Source organism: Brassica napus, chromosome A4 (genome assembly GCF_020379485.1).
Source record: "Brassica napus cultivar Da-Ae chromosome A4, Da-Ae, whole genome shotgun sequence".
Taxonomy (NCBI): Eukaryota; Viridiplantae; Streptophyta; class Magnoliopsida; order Brassicales; family Brassicaceae; genus Brassica; species Brassica napus.
The window spans coordinates 12,936,587-12,958,228 of NC_063437.1; the positions used below are offsets into that span (position 1 = coordinate 12,936,587).

The 21,642-nt window shown below is 34.8% G+C and overlaps 1 protein-coding gene and 1 pseudogene across 1 annotated transcript; both read right to left on the minus strand.

Moving 5' to 3' along the window:
- Positions 1-660: 660 nt before the first annotated feature.
- LOC106448502 lies at positions 661-14,893 on the minus strand (annotated as a pseudogene).
- A 2,727-nt stretch (positions 14,894-17,620) lies between these two features.
- Positions 17,621-18,562, minus strand: LOC106449817 (UDP-glycosyltransferase 84B2-like). Its single transcript, XM_013891511.3, has one exon. It carries the CDS (start codon positions 18,560-18,562, stop codon positions 17,621-17,623), a length of 942 nt encoding a protein of 313 aa, XP_013746965.2.
- Positions 18,563-21,642: the final 3,080 nt, after the last annotated feature.

Sequence of the window (21,642 nt, forward strand, 5' to 3'; positions counted from 1 at the left end):
GAATCAAATATGGATGAAAAATTAAATAATATGATGTGTTCAACTAAAATAATATAAGTTATTAATAATAAAACTTCTCAACAATTATCTTTTGAATGAATAAACCCTTCAACTTAGAATATGCTAATATTCATTTTAGTACATTATACAACCTAAAAATAATGATCTAGACGATGATCAATCAAGTGCGAGCATTAGAATCATTTTAGATTAAAAAACAATAGATTATTTTCTATTCTAACAAATCATGAGTTCATAATTCTATTGAAACTCTTATCTTAATAATGAACTACTCAGACATTGAAGTAAAAACAAGACTACATAAAACTTCTTTAAAAGTCAAATACGGATTATTTTCCAAAAACTACAACTCTGATATAAAATATAGCTTACAAAGCCCATCCAACAACTATAATTCTGATGTAAAATAACACATAGCTCGTTTTAAGGTATTTATACCAAGGGTTCAGTATCTCTAAATTTGGATCAATTATTCGGATGCAGATATTTGCTGTCCTTAATCTCAGCAATGTATAGAAAAGAAAAGTGAAAGTGATAGTACAAACACACATGTAATCAGCTTTGTTATATAGCCATCAGTGGTTATAGATACATATATATATATATATATATATATATATATGTATATATATATATTCTCTCTTTCCCTCTAGCTGAACCCAACTCAACCACCTCAACACGAAGACTGATCCCACCTTCTTGACCAATAACATTTCTTCCTTCCGGGATTGTAGCTAGATTTGCCAACACAGCTACAGTTTTATCCACCATCCCAGCTGCTGGGTCCATTAACATGATAGGGAGTCATGCAATTTCTCTTAACATAAACCAAACTTACGTAGCTTGAGTTCATCAGTTATATTTTAATCAAAATCGAATAAATCAAATCAAACCGTTTAGGATTTTCTTTCGCTCACCCTTAAAAGAAAAGAAAAGTATTAAAGGCCTAGGGCTCCGTTTATATTTACAATCTTCTGCGCTTTCCTTGTTTTGTAAAGTATTTAATTTTAATTTTATCTATCTCCAATGTATCTTCCTGTACCATGTGCAGTGATAAATTTTTTGCACCATGTGCACCAACACGGATCACCACATAACTTTAATCTTCTGCATTAGGTGGTTTTTTGTACTATGTGTAGTGATAAATTTTTTAAAAGTTAAATTATATTTAAAATGAAATTTATTAATATTATATATTTTATTATTTTGACTAATATTTAATATAAAGTTGATTATTTAAGCATAAAATTAAGAAAAAAATATTTTTGTTTATTTTAAATTACATTTAATAATATATATGTAATATATTTAAAATTCGAATCTTAGATAATTTTTTATCTATTTATTTTGGTTAAATGTATTAAATTAACTTGTATAAAATTACTATAAATCATATAGATTAAAAATTATAACTAAACAATATTTATAAAATTTGTAGATATCTAAAAGAAACTAATGATATTACGACTAGCAATTTATTAATTTTTTTAAAAAGATGTAGAAAATTTTGAAAATATTAGTAATAAAAATTGTATAATTATAAATATACAATTAAATAATGTATTTCGAAATTTATAGTGCATAAATCAATATATTTATTTTAGTGATGATTTATGAATTATTACCATATTTTAAGAAGTTTAACAAAAATATAAATCAACGTTAAATGTAATGTATTAGTTATTGTCATATTCTATAAAGTTTACCAAAAATATATGTCACTAATAAATGTGATTGTCTATGTCATATTAACTATAAGCTATGTCATCAATCTTGTTGTTCATGTCATCATTTATTTTGTAAAAATGATCGTACAAAGGACATATGGCAAAATTACTACGCAAATATAGTCTAGGATATTTTATCTCTCTCCGAAACCCTAAGGATTTCTCCTCTCTTTTTTTTTGGATAGCCAATGATCTAGAATCTGATTTTAGCGTTGATATTAACTGAGAATTAACATCAAAGTATTTCAATGTTTGATATAATGAATTTAATTTTAATGTTTTTCAAAAAGTGGATGAAGTCATGATCTAGAATCTGATTTTAGCGTTAATATTAACTGAGAATTATCATCAAAGTATTTCTCAATGTTTGATATTAATGAATTTGATTTTAGTGTTTTTGAAGGAGTGGATGAAGTCATTGCCCAACTCCAAGTGTCCTGCATACAAGATGAAGTTTGGTTATTTCGTTTTTTCGTTAAGTGTCGGCTTAGGGGCTGTTTGTTTCACCATTTGTCATCTCCATCCAAATGATTTATTTGTATGATCTATTCAAATGATCCATTCACATTTTTGTGATTGTTTGTTTGTCCATCCACATGGCTCATCTAGATGAATCATCTAAATGGATCTTATGTTTGTTTCTTTATTTTCATTTCCATTCAAATGAATTTAGTAAACAAATTACCAAAATACCCTTGTGTTGGTTTAATCATATGTTTGATATTAAATTTAACTATATTACATTTAATAATTTAGTTTAATATATTTACATTAGAATTATTTCAAAATTAACGATTTTTTGCAGTTTGGACGGGAAAAAAAAAGATTTTTCGGTTTTAGCGAGAAAACACATTTTTCAGTTTCGGCGGAAAAACAAGATTTTTCGGTTCTGACGGGAAAATGAGATTTTTTGGTTTTGGCGGAAAAATACAAATTTTCGGTTTTGGCGAGAAAACACGTTTTTGCAGTTTTGGCGGAAAAAGACGTTTTTGGCGGGAAAACGCGTTTTTTGCGGACTTGGAGGGAAACACGTTAAAACAAAATTTTTCAGTTTTGGCGAGAAACGAGATTTTTCGTTATTGGCGGGAAAAAGCGTTTTGCAGTTTTGGCGGGAAAACACGTTTTTGGCGGAAAAATGTGTGTTTGCTGTTTTGGGAGGAAAACGCGTTTTGCGGTTTTGGCGGGAAAACACGTTTTTCGCGGGAAAATGTGTTTTTGCTGTTTTGGCGGGAAAATGCGCTTTTGCGGTTTTGGCGGGAAAACACGTTTTTGCGGTTTTGACGGAAAAACGCGTTTTTGCGGTTTTGGCGGAAAAACGTGTTTTTGCGGTTTTGGCGGGAAAACGCGTTTTTGCGGTTTTGGCGGGAAAACACGATTTAGCGGGAAAACGCGTTTTTGCAGTTTTGGCAAGAAAACACGTTTTTCTCGGGAAATCGTATTTTTGCATTTTTGCGGTTTTTGCGGGAAAATGAGTATTTTCGGTTTTGTGAAAATGAGATATTTCGGTTTTGGCGGGAAAACGAGATTTTTCAGTTTTGGCAGGAAAATGAGATTTTCGGTTTTAGCGGGAAATACGTTTTTTTGTTTTTTTGGCGAAAAATACGTTTTTGCAATTTTGGCGGGAAAATGTGTTTTTGTGTTTTGGCGGAAAAATGTGTTTTGGGGTGTTAGCGTGAAAACATGTTTTTGTGATTTTGGCATGAAAACACGTTTTTTGGTTTTTGCGGAAAAACACGTTTTTGCAATTTTGACGGGAAATTGCGTTTCTGGGGTTTTGGCGTGAAAAAATAGTTTTTAGGTTTTTGCGGGAAAACGTGTTTTTGTAGTTTTGTCAGTTTTCGTATCTGACAAAAATGATATTATTTTTAGATTTGTAATTTGTGAATTACAATATTAGGGACATAATAGACATTATACCTTTTTGAATAAATCATTTTTATTCAAATGATCCAAATTGGTTCAGTTGAATGAACTTTAAAATTAAGCCTAAATTTCCAAAAGTCATCCGGATGATTCATCTGAATGAGTTGTACTTTTAGTACCTAAACAAACAAAACTCTTATCTTCATCCAAATGACTCATCCATATGGAGAAACAAACAGATCCTTATTTATAAAAAGCATACGAGAATAAGGAAATAGGAGAATTAGACATTATTCGTGTAAGAAAAGGAATCCTTAAGCTAGTATAAATAGAAGGCAATGCTGAAGGTTTTGAATCATCCGAGAGCAATAAGAGAGGTTAGCAGTTAAGAGAGGTTTTGCTTTGGTTATTACCTTGTGATATTTATTTCTTTCTTTAGATAAGTTTTGGTATCAAGTTTATTCCAAATTCTATAGCTCAAAAAGTAGGTTTAAATCCTAACAGAATTGTAGGTAAAAGATGGCGAGTTTAACCAATAATTAGATTTTGACCCGCGCTTAGAAAGCGCGGGTTTGTTTGTTTTTTATTTATTAATCGAAAACTGATTTGCAAATTACCATTATTTAACAATTGAGTTTTTAGATTTTTATCATTTTTTTCTCTTCAAAATATGGTATTTGTTCGAAATATGGTAGTTCTTCTATAATAATGTTTGAGTTTTAAAATTTGTTTTCATATCTGACCTAGATTCATGGTTGAACCTATAGACCCAATACATTGTATATAATCCGGTTCAGATTTAATGAAAAATTCGTTAAATAAAAATCTGATATAACCAGGTAAAAACCCAAAAACTCACTATTAACCTGTAATCTGATACCATTGATCCGATTACAAAATATCTAATAGTATTTTTTTAAAATTGATTAAATTACTCATATATTTATTAATATTACATAAATTAGTGATTCCTTAGAATTTGACAAAATTTTATTATGTTATCCAAATAAAAATTGATAATACAAAAATCTTATTGATATGACAATATTAGTTTATTTTCGTTATTAATAACCTATTATAAGTTTGTGTTTTTATTTTAGATTTAAAAATTAATTTTAAGATAGTTTTTAAAATATTCTTGAACACTCGTAATTGTCATATCAATATTATGTATAAAATGACATTATAAATGGAAAAATGATATTGAAATATGTATATGATATATGGTGTAGGATATAGGATTTTGGTTTGTATTGAAAAAATGTATAATATTCAAATGATCTGTTTTGAATATTGATATGTATATTTAAGAAAATAATATTTTCATGTTTTTTAATTTATTTATAATTCATAATATATCTATACTTATATTAAATTTAAAGTTAATATATCTTTTAAATATATATAAGTCCATTATTTATAGATCCATTTAGGTCTATATGTAGGCCCAAAACTAAAAGACTTAAATGCCATTAATGAATTTTATTAATACCTTGTAAAAATAAGGGTATTTTTGAGAAAATTGAAATTTTCATTAAAGGGAGAATGATCCTCTTTTAATGGTATTGATGATGTGCAAATCATCGAGCCACATCCAGATTGCAGAGTCGTGCTTGAGAACACGGCACTATTGGTTTCCAAAACGGGGTTGGAGATGGAGAGGAGGATCAGGAACAGTAATTTTCGTAATGCAAAATTCAACTTCCTGAATAACTCAGACCCTTGTCGCGCTTTTTACCAGCAAAGGCTTACTGAATACCGTGAGGCTTCTCCGAATCAAGAACCTTATGCTCCAGTAGCAGTTACTACTGATCATCCCGAGTGTAAGGGTCCTCCATCTAGTTTTACTTTTGAACTTGAACCTCCTCACTGGATCACTCTCAAGGAACATGCTACTTTGAAGCTCACTGCGCAGTCTGTGGCACGCTATGGGATGTCTTTTCTCGAGGCTTTAATCAACAAATACTCTACCAACCCTCACCTGGGATTTATCAAATTCAATGATCCTAGGTGCTATTATTTCATTCAACTTGTTTATGCTTATTCGAGAGTACTAAGGCTGAGCAAAACGGATGGTGCTTCTACGGAGACCTTTGTTAAGGGTTTTCTCGAGCAGCTTCAGATTCTACTTGAAAAGGATGAAGAAGAAGGACTGGAGATGGCTATGAGTGACTTGGATGCTGTTGTGGGTTGTAGTGATCACATGGAGGATCAAGAGTCTTTTGCTAAGATGCCACTCCCTGATCACCTTTTAATGGGGATTTTGCAACTACAACATCACCAAGGAGAGCCAAAGAGACAATAACCAGTTCCATCCTCTCTTTTATTGTTATTTTTACTATTTAATAATATAATAATAAAATATTTTACTGTAAAAATTTAATGTTACCTTTAAACTAATCTTATCAGATAAAAGGATATGGTTTCTAGGAACTTCACAAGCCTGCGCCAGTTTTCCTCAGGAGTTTTTGTTTGGATTTGGGCACTAACGATAGCTGTATGATGAGCTTTGCAGTTACTTTAATCAACTTTTATGTTTCATAAATCAAATTAGCAATGATTATTACTTTCGTTTGCTGTTTAGGACATCCTTTGTTCCCCACATGATGATTAATTAGACAAGATAGTCATTGGTTCGCAACACAGAAGGATCTCTCTTGTTTTTTCATAATAAGCTTACAGTAGACACCCAAACGATGATTATTTATCCCTCTCATCTTCTTGAATTTGAAAATGTGTTATCTTGGGTCAGGCTGTTGTACGAGAAGTGAATCCGGGATTGATATACTCGTGTTTCTTGGGATCAAGAATGCTTGGGAGTACAGTATTCCCGTGGCTTATGAGCGGACAATCACTGCTAAGGCTTGAAGATTGCTTAGTCTACATATACGCAACACTCGGGATTGTGTTTTCTGTACGAGCCTATGATCAGGTAACTTAATTGAATAGAAAGCTTTAAAAATCTCGTTGCTATTCGTATTGAAGGCCTCACACACTATATCTTGCAGGAAGTCAGAACTTTAGTAATACTTTTTTAGACTGGTACTGCCTTTGCTTGCAAGATTAATTAAGGAACATGTAATAATATGCTAAGGCTCTTATATACATTCATTCTGATGAATCTTTCATTCTTTTCTAGTGTAGTGAAACTTTTTGTTCTTATTTATAGGTATGTACTGAATACGTTGCGTGGAGGGATGATAAGCCTTTCTCATGTCCCCGCTAATGCTGCTATCTTGTCTTGCTTTATGTCCCGTTAAAAACATATATGGCATCTGTTTCGATCGTGTAACTACACCAAGATTGGCACAAATATGATTACCCTTTTTGGACTTGTCCACTTAAGGGGAAGCAAGACAGGGCAAATCAATATGTTTCCTAACAAAACTCAGGTTGGTATGTGATCTTGTTTGTCTTAATGGTCTTGCTTTTATTTTGTAATGGCAACATGAACTGAGCAAACACACTAACCTCTGAAGCTCAGAAGATGCAATGAAAAAGTTCTTTTTATTATGAAAGTAATTGTTTTTTTTTTCCAGTTCTTATCAAGAAAAAAAAAAGGTCTTCAAATTATTGTTTTAATAGTAAATGTGAATTCAAACTTTTTCACGTTTTACGTTATATGATTGGTCTCTTTTCTAGTTGTAGCAACCCGTTTCTCACCATTGAGAGATCTACGCAACAACAAAAACCAAAACTGAAACTCAAGACTTTGCATGCATACAAGAAGCTAGTCTCACAAAGAAAAAAAAACATGTAGGGTATGACTAGTAAAATAGTATAATGAAAGTGAGGGACGAAGAAATATTATTTGGGGTACAGTTAACTGAGTAAAACTTTCATATTATATCATCTTGAGTAAAAATTTACATTATTTCTCTTCTCTTTCAGCTGTAAAATACTTTTACTAATATTCACTTGATTGGAGAAATAATAGCTCAACTAAGAGAAACAAATTCTGCTCTTTTTGTGTACTTGACAATATTTTCCAGTCAAGACATTCTAATCATAAAACCATATAAATATATTATATATTTGTAAACTAAAAAGCGGTGAAGAAGACTGATTTCGAAAATTCAACCAACTGGAATAATTTACTTTATATATATATATATTTAATTATAAAACAAATTAACAAGTTCCGCTGTAGCACACTGGCTAAATTATCTTAGATGAGATGATATTTCCGGGTTCGAAGCCCGGCAGCGGAAAATAAGTTTTGTAATATTTTTTTCACTGACGTCCCAGATTTTTTATTTAATTAAATTTTACTAAAATTTCCAAAATTATGGTATCATTACGTTTACAAACAAATTAGGATCTATACTATACTAAAAGGGGGATATAAGCCATGGAGAGGGTATCCACATAGGATAGAAAAATCAACCAATCAGAGAACCCGAAATTGCCATGTCATCTCATTTTTTTCGTAAAAAATAAAAAAACAATGCGAAGGTGAGAATCGAACCCGGGTTAGTATGATATATATATAGGACAGTTACCACTAAGCCATTGAAACTTTCTTGGACACATATACAAGAACCACTAAGTATATAATCACAAATTCTTATGTACATTTACAATAATATGAATTCAACTTTCAAGACTCCGATACTTTATTTTGTAAAAAAAAAATAAGTAAGTGACTAAGCTAATATATTCTTAGAAAGTGTGAGAACGTTGACAAGTATGAAAAAGCATAGATTTTTGTTTTCGTGACAAAGTTAAGAATTTTGTAAAAGTAAGTTTAACATATAAATTTTCGTGACAAATATGAAAAAACATAGATTTTTGTAAAATTTTGACAAAACAACTCATAACATACTTCTCTAATGTCTTAATAAAATATTATTTAAGGGTGCAATAATTAAATATATTAATTCAATAAATTTTGTAATTTATAGACAAAACAATAACACAACAAATTTTGAAACATTTGTTTAACCTATCGATTTTTTTTCATGAGAATCCAACTAAACAAGATAAAAAAAATAATTAGATTTACAAATATTTAATTACCATTTTATTCAATTTTGATTAATTTCAAATTATCATAATGTATCTTTTTGAAGTTACAAATATGAAAAAGCATAGATTTTTGTACAATTTGACAAAACAACTCAAAACATATTTTCTAATGTCTTAATAAAATATTATTTAAGGATGCAATAATTAAATATATTAATTCAATAAATTTTATAATTTATAGACAAAACAATACCACAACAAATTTTGAAACATTTGTTTAACCAATCGATTTTTTTTTCATGAGAATCCAACTAAACAATTAGATTTACAAATATTTAATTACCATTTTCTTCAATTTTGATTCATTTTAAATTGTAATAATGTATCTTTTTGAAGTTACAAAAAAATAATGTTCTTTCTTTATTACACTAGAATTATATATAGATTCTATATACACAAATAAATATAATATAACAACATAAATTTAGTTTCCCCGATTCATATGAAAACTTTTTAAGTTATCCACCAAAGCAAATTAATTAAATCAATGAAATTGTTAAAATACAGCAAATTAATATATAATTTTATTTTAAATTAAATTATTTAAAAAGTGTATTTTTGTTAAAACAAAATAATAAATAAGTAAAACTGATTTGATGGTAATTTTTATGATATATATATATATATATATATATATATATATATATATATATATATATCAATTCTGTGAAAGAAATAGAAGCTTAATATGGAAAAAAATCTTAAATACAAAAACCTCTAAAAATTAACAAAAAAACTAATAAATTAAACTATGATATCACTTAAAAGCTTCTTAGACCATATTAATAAAATATTTAAGCGATAATTAAACAAATTTGATTTTTTTTCCAGCAAAAAGTTTATTATTAATTAGCATCAGTTATTTCAAGATGTTTAAGAAATGGTGGACAAAAAAATAGGATGGACATTAATGATATATGAACTATGAATAGTACTTTGTGAAGCAGACTTAGATAACATATATTCACATACATTTTCAGTCCATTTTGATGCCTAAATTCAATTTCTTCAGAGTAATTATTCCACAAATAGATCGTATGAGATATTGTTTTGATATGTAGATTTGTTTTTTCAATGTTAAGAAGATTGATAACTGTAAAAATGTCTCATTCGTATATGATATGTCTATAACCGAGTCCCCAACATGAGACAAGTTTGTTTAAAAAGTAAATAATTTTATTTTTCTTATATTATATAATAAATATATATTATTTACTGATAATAAAAATATAGTTATTCATCTATCACAAATATCTATGCAAATATGTGAATCAAGTACAACAATCAAACAACATAATGATTTCCACAAAGAAAATTTAAAAAATATATTTATGTTATGTAGTCATATTTTATATTTTTTAAATAATATAATACAATATTATACATTATTTTTTAGAATTGAGAAATACATATAATATCTTAACCGCGCGTAGCGCGGTTAAAAAATCTAGTTTATGTAAAAGACAATAATTGATAGTTGTTACTGATTTATATATTTTGATTGATTTAGAAATCCATATAGTATATTTATAAATCCAAGTAAAATATATAAATCCGGAGGTTTTCCCTCGGATTTGAGTCTTTGTATTTTTAACTAAAAAATACAAACAAATTCATTCAAATCCATCATAAAATCAAATATATTAGTAAATCCGTACGATTGAATAACACTTGATTTGATATATAATTTATGAATCATTAAACCAATAACACCTGATTTTAATACAAATTTGAAAATCACAGAATCAATAACACTAGATTTATTAGTTCGGATTTTTAAATCCATTAAAATACAACAACCAATAATCCATTAAAGGACGGTACTATAGGAATGCTTCACCCCTAGAACCGATCCGTTCATACTCTCCGTCGTACGGTTGGAGGAGTATTGTATCTGCTAGACTCTGGTTAGCAAAGGACTAATCAAAAGGGTGGGAACGGGGTCCTCTATTTTTGTATGGAGTGATCCATGGCTCCCAACCACTCGCCCGAGACCAACAAACAAAAATCAACATGACACTTATCAGGACCTCACAGTGGACTCTTTGATAGATCCAATTTCACGAACTTGGAAGTCGCAAGTAATCCGGGATTTGGTGGATCCCCAGGACGCTCAAATTATTGAAAGTATTCCTTTGAGTAAGACTCAATTGGTGGATAGGAATGGATGGCATTTCACAAATAATGAAAAATATTCGGTTAAAACAGGATATCAGCTAGAACGGGCCTATCCGGACAAGGCAAAACCACCAGATTTTTATGGTCCCACAGTGGATACTCTAAAAGCTTTCTGTTGGGAGGTGAGATGTCCTCCGAAGCTTAAGCATTTTTTATGGCAAATGGTATCCGGATGTATAGCTGTTAAGAAGAATCTGCAAGCAAGAGGAATGAATGGAGATATTTGTTGTATTAGATGTGGAGCTGAGGAGGAATCAATAAACCATGTGTTTTTTAGTGCCCTCCTGCGCGTCAAGTTTGGGCTTTATCAAAGATACTGTCTAACCCAGTCTACTTTCCCACAAGCTCACTATTTACAAATATGGATCATCTTTTCTGGAGGGTACTCCCGAAGATGGAAGATCATCATTTTGTGTGGATACTATGGTATATTTGGAAAGGAAGGAATAATAAGGTCTTTAGTAATTTGGATATTGATCCAAAAGATACACTTACGCTTGCAGAAACTGAATCAACACTTTGGGCTGAGGCCCAGGTGATTAAGACTAAGCAGGCTCCACCACAGAATGAGGTTTTGAATCGGCAGTTGAGAGTTTGTCGTTGGTGTTTTATAGATGGTTCCTGGAAAGATAAAGAATCTTATTCAGGTCAAGGATGGTATAGCATACTCGAGGGCTTTCAGGGATTGATGGGTGCAAGGAATACTAGGGCATGTCTTTCACCTCTTCATGCAGAGATGGAAGCTTTGATATGGGCAATGGAATGCATGAGGAATTTACATCAGTTTCAGGTTACTTTTGCTACGGATTGTTCTCAATTGGTGAAGATGGTTTCGGAACCAGAGGAATGGCCGGCGTTTGAGAGTTACCTGCACGACATGAAGCTACTGAAGACATGTTTTACTAGCTCAACAATCATTCATGTACCCGGACGGAAAATCAAAAGACGGATAGTCTAGCATGATGTGCCAGAAAACAATCGTCTTTCGTCGTTCACATGGATGCGGAGTTACCAGTTTGGTTCGCAGAGTCTATATGAGTCTGTTTGTTGATGACAAAAAAAAAAAAAATTCATTTGACATACAACTAAATTATGTGTACAACTCCCCCATATTCTTCCTTCATCACCATTTGCTACGGTTAATCCAGAACTTTTACAAGTAAGATGTATTAATCTTATATTCTTCTAAACGAAACCATTTACTGGCAAAAACTTCTCAAACGAGAATAATAATGCCCTAACCAAAAACAGTACAAACACATGTAATCAGCTTTGTTATAATAGTCCATCAATGGTTACATATTCTCTCACTCAGTTGACATTCACAACTACAACTGTTTCCTTCAAAGACCTTAATAAAACGAAGATCAAAGAATGCAGAGAATCAACAAAATCTTGGGTATATGGAATTATTTGCAGATGAAACCTCTTCTATACAAAATCACTACTTAGACAAGAAGAACAAACACAAAACATGCACCAAGGAACCAAAATCTACTCATCATCAATCATTCTTCCATCAGCCTCGCCCAGCATTTCCATGCCTTTGGTTCCTGAAGTAACTGAGCAATGCCTGTGCCTAAACAAGTTACAACATCCTCCAAAAACGTTAACACAAAGCCATAAAGAGGCCCTATCGCGCCTGACTGACCGATCTTGATCTTGTTCTCTTCTATCACAGAGAGGCTGAAAAGGGTAGCAGCCGAATTCTCCTTAGCTTCTGAGCTCCCGTTCTCAAGAACGTGAATCAACGGCTCGATGGCTCCAGCCTCAGCGATTAAACTCTTGTTGTTGTCGATGATAGACAAGTTGAGAAGCGCCGTGACAGCGTTCTCCTGCGTAGCTGAGTCTGTTGAGCGAAGCAGCTCAACTAACGAGACGATTGCTCCGGAGTTTCCTATCACTATCCTGTTATCCATGTTGTGCTTTGCCAGCAGCCTTATCTCGGCCGTTGCTCGTCTCTCAACATCTAATGAACTGCTTTTCAACTCCTCCAGGAGTTTCTTGACTTGGCTTTCGACCTCGGCGAGGTCACGCCTCGCCGAGTTCGAAGGCGCTGAGATAATCTTTGAAGGACGGCGCCAAAACTGGCTACCACGGTTGTTACGTCTATCCATAAACCTTGGAGAGAGATCTCGCCAAGGAGGAGCTGCTGATGAAGTTGTGGTTGCAGCTAGAGGCCCTGATCTAATTTCTCCTGAGGCATCACTGCTGTAAGGTGTTGTAGCATGAGGTGACTCTTCTGAGTTCTCATTACCATCTGTTCTTGGAAACTCCTCATTAGAAACTGAGCTAATACTAGCAGAAGGGGACCTAAGATGGTGGTGGTGATTCTCATCTGTATTCATTTCTGGAGAATCATTTGAACGTGAAGGAGAAGCATGAATGGAGTATGTACATGACAAGAGAGGATTCAGCTCGTTTAAACTCGATGATTGATTAGGATCAGGGAGATTCACATCATTAGTATCACACCAGTTAGATATCAAAGCCTTGACGGTGTAATTAGGTATCAAAGTGGTGTGAGTCAGAGTCTGCCTAGTCTTTGGACAAACTTTTAAGCCTAAATCAATCCATCTCTTGATGAAGGCCTTCTCGTATGTTTGTCCTGACGACACAATCACTGGATCATTCATGACTTCGAGGGACAGAGGGCAGAAGAAGTCGGCGAGAATGGAGACGCTAGATGTCTGAGTCTGTTTGGTCAGAAGAAGACGCTCGTGCATTTGGTTTACTATAACGATCAGTTGGTCAAGGAACTCGACTTCTGCATTGTTCTCAGACTGCTCAGCGTTCTCTTTTTGTCTCTCTAGAGCAACTGCTTCGATCAGAATCTCTTGGTTTGATCTTAGACCAGTGTTCTCTCAAATTTTTACTAAGATCTCTGGGGTGGGTCCAACGCCGTCTCTATGGTCTCTTAGAGCACCGTCAATGACAGAGGATATTTCTTCATAACTAAGATGCTTTATCTTCTCTAGACATTTCTGCAATCACAATTTTTGTTAATTACAAAGCAGATAGCATTGTTAATATCAGCCCCTATTTAATGTAAAGAGAAAGTACCTCGAGGGAAGCTGGACTGAGCTCATCAGGTATGTCGTGCTTCAAAGACTGGAGAAACTGGAAAGTATCTACAATAGTGTCTCGCATCTTTGGTATCAAAGATTCAATTTGGAGGACCTAGACGTGGATATTAAGAGAACTTCAATATCAGTAAAACCAAAGGCTCAAGCAAGCGTGATGGTCATTAACTTTATCATATAAACATTAGAGAACTTAGCTACAGTGTCTGCAAAGGATCATTAGAGATGTCTGTAGTGCCTTGTACAGATTAGACTGCTTACTCTATGCATATCCAAACTCTATACGGCTTCAAATAGACTTGAGAATAGAAGTTATGGGAACTTACGAAATAGACTTTACTGGAGAAAGGGTGCCAACTTGTGAAAAGGTCTCTGGAGTGATCAACATCTTGAGTAAGTTCTTGAAATGATTTACAAAGTCTCTCCTCCAAAGCAAGATCAGAGTTGAGAAGAGCAGCATCAGCTATAGGCTTCAAGACTCTCAACAACTCTTCGAGTCTCTTGTAGTATTTATCAAATGGGTCTAAATCGATATGTCTGGAAGAGGAAAGATTCAGAAACGAAGAGATACTATCGACAAGAGCCGAGATTTCCATTTCTCCACCCTGAAAACCAAATGGGGTGTCTCCACCAAGTTCAGATTTTTAAACGAAATTGAGGAATGGGTTTAACGAAAGGTAACAGCTTTGACGGAGAGAAGATGAGAGAGCGAGGAGAAACCCTAAGAAGATAGATCGAAACTAAGAGATAGACAAAGAACGTTAGATGAAAATGGCCTCGGAGAAGAAGAAATCAATCTTCTCTCTTTCCCTCAATGTTCCTTCTCTCCGCAGATTATAGTTTGATAACTAGGTGTTGCTGGCTTAATTGTTTTACAAATATTTATTAGATTTATTTTTTATTAATTCAAAACCAGCATAATAACTTATTATTTATGTTTTCTAAAAAATTAAATCAAACATATATATATGACAAAAATCTAATTAAATATATATGTTTAATTAAAATTTATTAAAGATAACATTGACTTTAACCACTGAATTTATTATAATTGTTTTATATTTTATTTTAAAATAATATGATTGAAAATATGTTTTAAGATAACAACACAATATATAAGAATTTTCTTATTTTTAAAAAAGTTAATTTTATTAATAAAAATTTGTTTTTGATAATTAAGTATATATAAAACTCATTAAGGGTATTATAGATATTAACCGTTCTAACTTTTAATGTGAGAGCTCGATTCCAAAAGTTAATTTTATTAATAAAAATTCGTTTTTGATAATTAATTATAAATTTATTAAAGATAACATTAACTTTAACCATTGAATTTATTATAATTGTTTTATATTTTATTTTTAAATTTTATAGTTGAAATATATGCTTTAAGATAACAATACAATATATAAGAATTAATTATCTTATTTTTAAAAAAGTTAATTTTATTAAGAAAAAATTTTTTTTGATAACTAATTATATATAAAATTCATTAAGAATATTATAGATATTAACTGCTCTAATTTTTAGCGTGAGAGCTCGATTTTAAAAATTTTTCTTTGCAAATAATAGTATAGATAGTGATGATGATGAGCACGTTCTTCCCCTCTCTGTGTTTTTTTTTTGGTTCAATTACTAAAATTAATGGCTATCATAAGACTACCTCCTCCCCTAGATGCGCTATCAAGTTCGATATTGCGAAGGCTTTTGATACAGTTAAGTGGACGTTCATTGTTTCAGTCCTTAAGGCCATGAATCTGCCAGATCAGTTCATTATGTGGATCAAAGCTTGCATCTCAACTGCGTCTTTCTCGGTAGCTGTTAACGGTAGTCTGGAGGGGTTTTTCACTAGTGCTCGGGGAATCCGTCAAGGCTGCTCCTTGTCGCCGTATTTATACGTCATCCTCAATAATGTTCTTTCCAAGATGTTGAATCAAGCAGCTGAGGAAGGGAAGTTTGGGTATCATCCGCATTGCCTTGGGGTTAAGCTCACTCATCTGAGCTTTGCTGATGACATACTCGTCTTCTCAGATGGGAAAACTAGCTCTTTAGATGGAGTTATGGAGGTCATGAATCAGTTTGCAAATGTCTCTGGTCTTTATATTAATGCTTCCAAGTCTACTATCTTTATCTCTGGTGATGCATCTGGAGCTCTCAGTGTTGCTGCAACAGGAAAAGGTATTAGCACAGGGACTTTGCCTATTCGCTATCTGGGTTTTCCCTTGACTACTAAGACACTTACTAAGCATGACTACGAGCCTCTGATTGACAAAGTTCGGAGTAGGATGCTCACTTGGTCAAACAAAAGTCTCTCCTTTGCAGGCAGGCTTCAGCTGATCAAGTCTATCATTACAAGCATTGTCAACTTCTGGAGTTCCGCATTTATCCTTCCTGCTGCTTGTCTGAATGAGATTGAAAGTTTGTGTAGTGCTTTTCTTTGGTCTGGCTCACCACACCAATCACATAAGGCAAAAGTTGCTTGGGCAGAGCTTTGCTATCCGAAAGATGAAGGTGGTTTGGGTCTGCGGAGACTTAGAGATTCTCAAGTGGTGTTCTCCCTTCAATTGATCTGGCGGCTGTTTACTCTAGCAGGATCGCTGTGGGTGTCTTGGGTACAGCATTATCTACTCCGAGACAGCTCTTTTTGGGATGTGAAAGATAACCAAAAGGGTTCTTGGATTTGGCGTAAACTCCTAAAGCTTAGAGACACTGCATATCCTTTTCTGAAGGTGGCTGTTCAGAATGGAAATGATGCTTTCTTCTGGTTTGACAATTGGCTTGATCAGGGGAAGCTCATAGATATTACTGGCGACGCCGGTCCAATGCACTTAGGTGTTCCACGCAATGCTCGAGTTGGAGAGGTCGTTACTAATGGAGGCTGGAATATTAGGGAGCGCCGTGGGAGACTATTTCCTTCCCTCTGCCATCGGATAAAAGAAGCGCCAGTTCCTTGCTCAGACAATGGTAAGGATATCGTGGTTTGGAGGCAGTCTGATGATCAGTTCAAGGGTATGTTTTCCACTTCAGAAACTTGGCAGCAGATCAGAGATAAGCGTGAGATTGTACCTTGGTGTAAGGTTGTGTGGTTTACGCAAGGGATTCCTCGTTACAGTTTCATGACTTGGTTGGCTGTTAAAAATAGGTTGTCCACCGGAAATCGAATGCGTACATGGGGAATCACTCAACCTTGTACTCTGTGTGGAGAACCCGATGAGACTAGGGATCATTTATTTTTTGCGTGCCCCTACAGTTACACGGTCTGGGATAATGTGGCAGGACGTTTACTTGGTCGAAGGATGAATCCAGACTGGTCTGCAACTCTGTTGTCTATTCAGCGAACTCGTACTCCTGCTCTTGACTCGGTGCTGGTCAGACTGGTATTTCAACTGACCATTTATAGCATATGGAGGGAACGGAATGGGCGACGACACCAGAAGCCGTGGTCTACGACATCGCAGATGACGCGTCTTATTGATAAGACAATGCGCAATCGCATTAGCTCTCTTAAGTATCGCCGGGGGCACAAGTTGGAGGGCCTTCTTTGCAGATGGTTTGAAGTGTCACCTTGACTCTAAGTTTATTTTTGCAATTATGATACTTTAGACCTCTTATTCTTTATTAGGCCAATTCTTTTGTAAATTTCCCTCTGATCAATAAATATGAAATTTCATCAAAAAAAAAAATTAAATCCCGGTTATCGCCGGTTAAAAACAATAATGCTTAAACACAACTTGTGATATAGCCAATGAACGCGTCCAGATTCTGAGCAGATGAACCACCAGGTGCCAACGCTGATCTCGCCGCTTGCTTCAGCTCCCTGGCCCTCCTCCTCATATCCTCAGCTGAAAGTCCTTCCGTCACAGCCTCAATACATCTCTCAACCTCCGCAACCTTAAGCTCGCCGTCAACAGCGTCGTTCCTCATCCTCACTCCGATCCCAAACACATCCACAAGCAATCTCGCGTCAAGCGGCTGATCGATCCAACTCGGGTACGCCACAACCGGAACACCAGTCACCACCGTCTCCATCGTCGAGTTCCATCCACAGTGCGTGACGAAACAAGAGATCGCCACGTGGCTCAATATCCTCTCTTGAGGACCCCACTCAATAACAACCCCTTGTCCTTCTTGAACCATCTCATGCAAAATGTCGACGTTTTGAGCTATCTCCTTAGGCCTAATCACCCAGAGAAATGAATCTCCTCTGTTTCTCATAGCCGTTGCTATGCTCTTGACTTGATTCTCCGACCATTTGAGCAAACTCCCGAAAGATATGTAAACGACGGAAGACCTAGCTTGCGTGTCAAGCCACTTCATACAATCACCATCAGATCTCCATAGATCAAGATTTTTCTCATCTAAGGTTTTGTCTTCATCAGCTCCCAAAAGAAATGGAGAAACCAATGAACCTATTGGGATTATTGGCTTTAAATCAGACATCGAATCGATTATCTCTGATTCTAGTTCGTAAAACGAGTTAACCAAAACCCATTTCACATTTTTCAAACAATCAACGAAGTCCAACATTAGGTTATTAAAGTTACTTCCTGAAGAAGGTAACATAAACGAAGGAAGATCTCTAACTTCCAATAACGGTAACGCTGGTAGATCAACTGTCTGATTCAGATCTTCGAGATCCTCGGGGAAAGTGTTTGTCTTCATGTAGTAACGGTAGTAAACCGAGTAAGCTCCACAAGCTTGGATCCAGAGGATATAGTTCTCAGTAATCACAAACACAATTATAGTAACTCGAATAAGAACACTTCTTATTAATCACTCTTGAGGAAACTAACTCAAAACCTCAAGCACTCAAACTCATAAACTCTTAAGTTATATCACAAGTTGATATCTCCTTATATAACACTTTAGTTATCCTAAACTCATTAGGATAAACACAACACAATATTTCCTAAACTCATTAGGTTTATCTATTACTTGTAGCCTAAGTAACTTCAAGTTTATCCAACATTCTCCCCTTTAAGCTTGAAGTTTTCTTTCACTCCAATGTAGTCTCTCATTTCTCTGAATCTAATTCTTCCTAGAGCTTTTGTCAAGATATCCGCTTTCTGTTTATCACCTTGAACATACTCTACTTCAATCTGTCCATTCTCTACGCACTCTCTGATGAAGTGATATCTCCTGTGTATGTGCTTACTTCTCCCATGAAACACTGGATTTTTTGTTAAGGCAATGGCAGACTGGTTGTCGATACGTATCAGTACCTTCTCGCTTTGTTGATCTGTTATCTCGCTCAAGAGATCTTGTAACCATATAGCCTGTCGTGCAGCTTCAGTCCCAGCCATGAATTCTGCTTCGCAACTCGATAATGCTACTACTTCTTGCTTCTGTGAACACCATGAGATGGGACTATTATCAATGTAAAATATGTGTCCAGTCGTGCTCTTACCATCATCCGGGTCTACATTATAGCTACTGTCGCTATACCCTATAAGTCTTGGTATTTTCATTGCAGATCGTCTGAATTCTAAACCAAACGCCACACTCCCTTGTAAATATCGTAGTACTTGCTTCATGGCAGCTCCATGTGAGTCTTTAGGACTCTGCATATAACGACTCAGAACTCCCACGCTGAAAGATAAGTCCGGTCTTGTATGTAAGAGATACCGTAAACACCCAACATTTTTCCGGTACATCGTTGCATCAACTTCTCTTTCATTCTCTGCTTTTGAAAGCTTTAATCCAAGCTCCATTGGTGTGTGTACTGGATTACACTTGATCATTCCTGCATTCTCTAGAATTTTAGATGCATATCGCCTTTGGTTCAGTGTGATTCCTCCTTCATGTTGGCATACTTCAATCCCAAGGTAATAAGACAACTTTCCCAAATTACTCATCTCAAACTTGTTTGACATGTTTCTTTTGAACTCATCGATATTCCTTTTATTTGTTCCTGTGACGAAAAGGTCATCCACATACACAGCAACTATGAGAAGCTCTCCATCGATCACTTTGCGATATACCGACGGCTCCTTCGCACATTTCTCAAACTGTAGCTCGCGTAACGTCTGATTGAGCTTGTGGTTCCATGCCCGTGGAGCTTGCTTCAAACCATACAAAGCTTTGTTTAACTTATAGACCTTACTCTCACATCCTTTCTGCTCGAAACCCTCTGGTTGTGATACATAGACTATTTCTTTAAGTTCTCCATAGAGAAATGCTGTTTTTACATCTAGATGATGTACTTCCCATCCACTTGTTGCTGCTAGACTTATAAGTAAACGTATGGTCTCAATCCTTGCTACTGGTGCGAACACCTCGTCGTAGTCAATCCCATGACGTTGTACATACCCTTTTGCAACGAGCCTGGCCTTGTATTTGCTTATACTTCCATCTGAGTTGCGTTTTAGCTTAAAAACCCATTTCAAACCGATAGGCTTGGCTCCATATGGTAGATCTACTAGGATCCACGTTTTGTTTTTGACTATGGATTCTATTTCTTCTTCACAAGCTCTTGTCCACTGTTTAGACTCGCTTGCTTCCTCAAAATTTCTTGGCTCGTTGTCGAGATACATCAGAATCTCTTCTCCTAATTCCTCAGCTAACAGAATATAATCATCAAGGTATTTGGGCCTTGTTGTTTGTCTCTCTGAACGTCTTAGAGATTGTACTTCTGTTTCGTCTTCTCCAAGGCTCTGAATATCAGCGTACTGATCATCGTCCTGAACAGGCTCGTGATCATCACTCGTGTGGTTTGTCTCATCGACTCCACTTACTTCATGGTTTCCAAACCTTCCAACCTGTACCTTGAATCCTTCATTATTCTCTGTCTTATCGTTTTCTTTGTTCCATTCCCAGCTTCTTGATTCATCAAAGATAACATCTCTACTCACCACTATCTTTTTTGTGTGTGGATCATATAATCTGTACGCTTTGGATCCCGGTTCTGTCCCTAAGTGTACCAGCATCCGAGACCTATCGTCGAGTTTCTTAAGGTGTGTGCCGGTTATTTTTGCATATCCAATGCAACCAAAAACTCGCAAGTGACTTACGTTAGGCTTCTTACCTCGATATAGCTCGTATGGGGTTTGATCCTTCAGTGATCTCGTGGCTAACCGATTCAGTATGTAGGTAACATGCCTTATGGCCTCTCCCCATAGATAGTCTGGTAGGTTCATGCCCTTTAAAATACTTCTTGCCATCTCCATCATCGTACGATTTCTTCGTTCAACAACACCATTCTGCTGGGGTGTATATGGTGCAGTGAGATGCCTTTTTATTCCTGCTCCATCACAATAAGAGTTAAACTCTTGAGAGACGAACTCTCCGCCTCTGTCGGACCTAAACGTCTGTATCTTCTGTCTCGTCTCCTGTTCCGCAATAACTCTCAACCTTTTAAATTTATCAAAAGCTTCAGATTTTTCTTTTAATAGCATCGTCCACATATATCTGCTGTGATCATCAATGACAACAAACACATATTTGTTCCCAGCCTGTGTGGTAGGTGTTATCGGTCCGCAAAGGTCTCCATGAAGAAGCTCTAATGTCTTAGTAGCTCGATAGGACGTAGCTTTGGGAAAAACTTGGCGACTCTGTTTCCCAAGAATGCACGATCGACATACTTCCTTCTCAATGTTAACATTTGGTAGTCCCAAAACTAGTTCCTTCTGCATCATATTTCGAATAGTCTCAGTATTTACGTGTCCCAAACGAGCATGCCACTTACATGATTCATTGTCTTCAGTAAGATAAAGGCGCGATGTGTCTTTCATTCCCATTCGAAC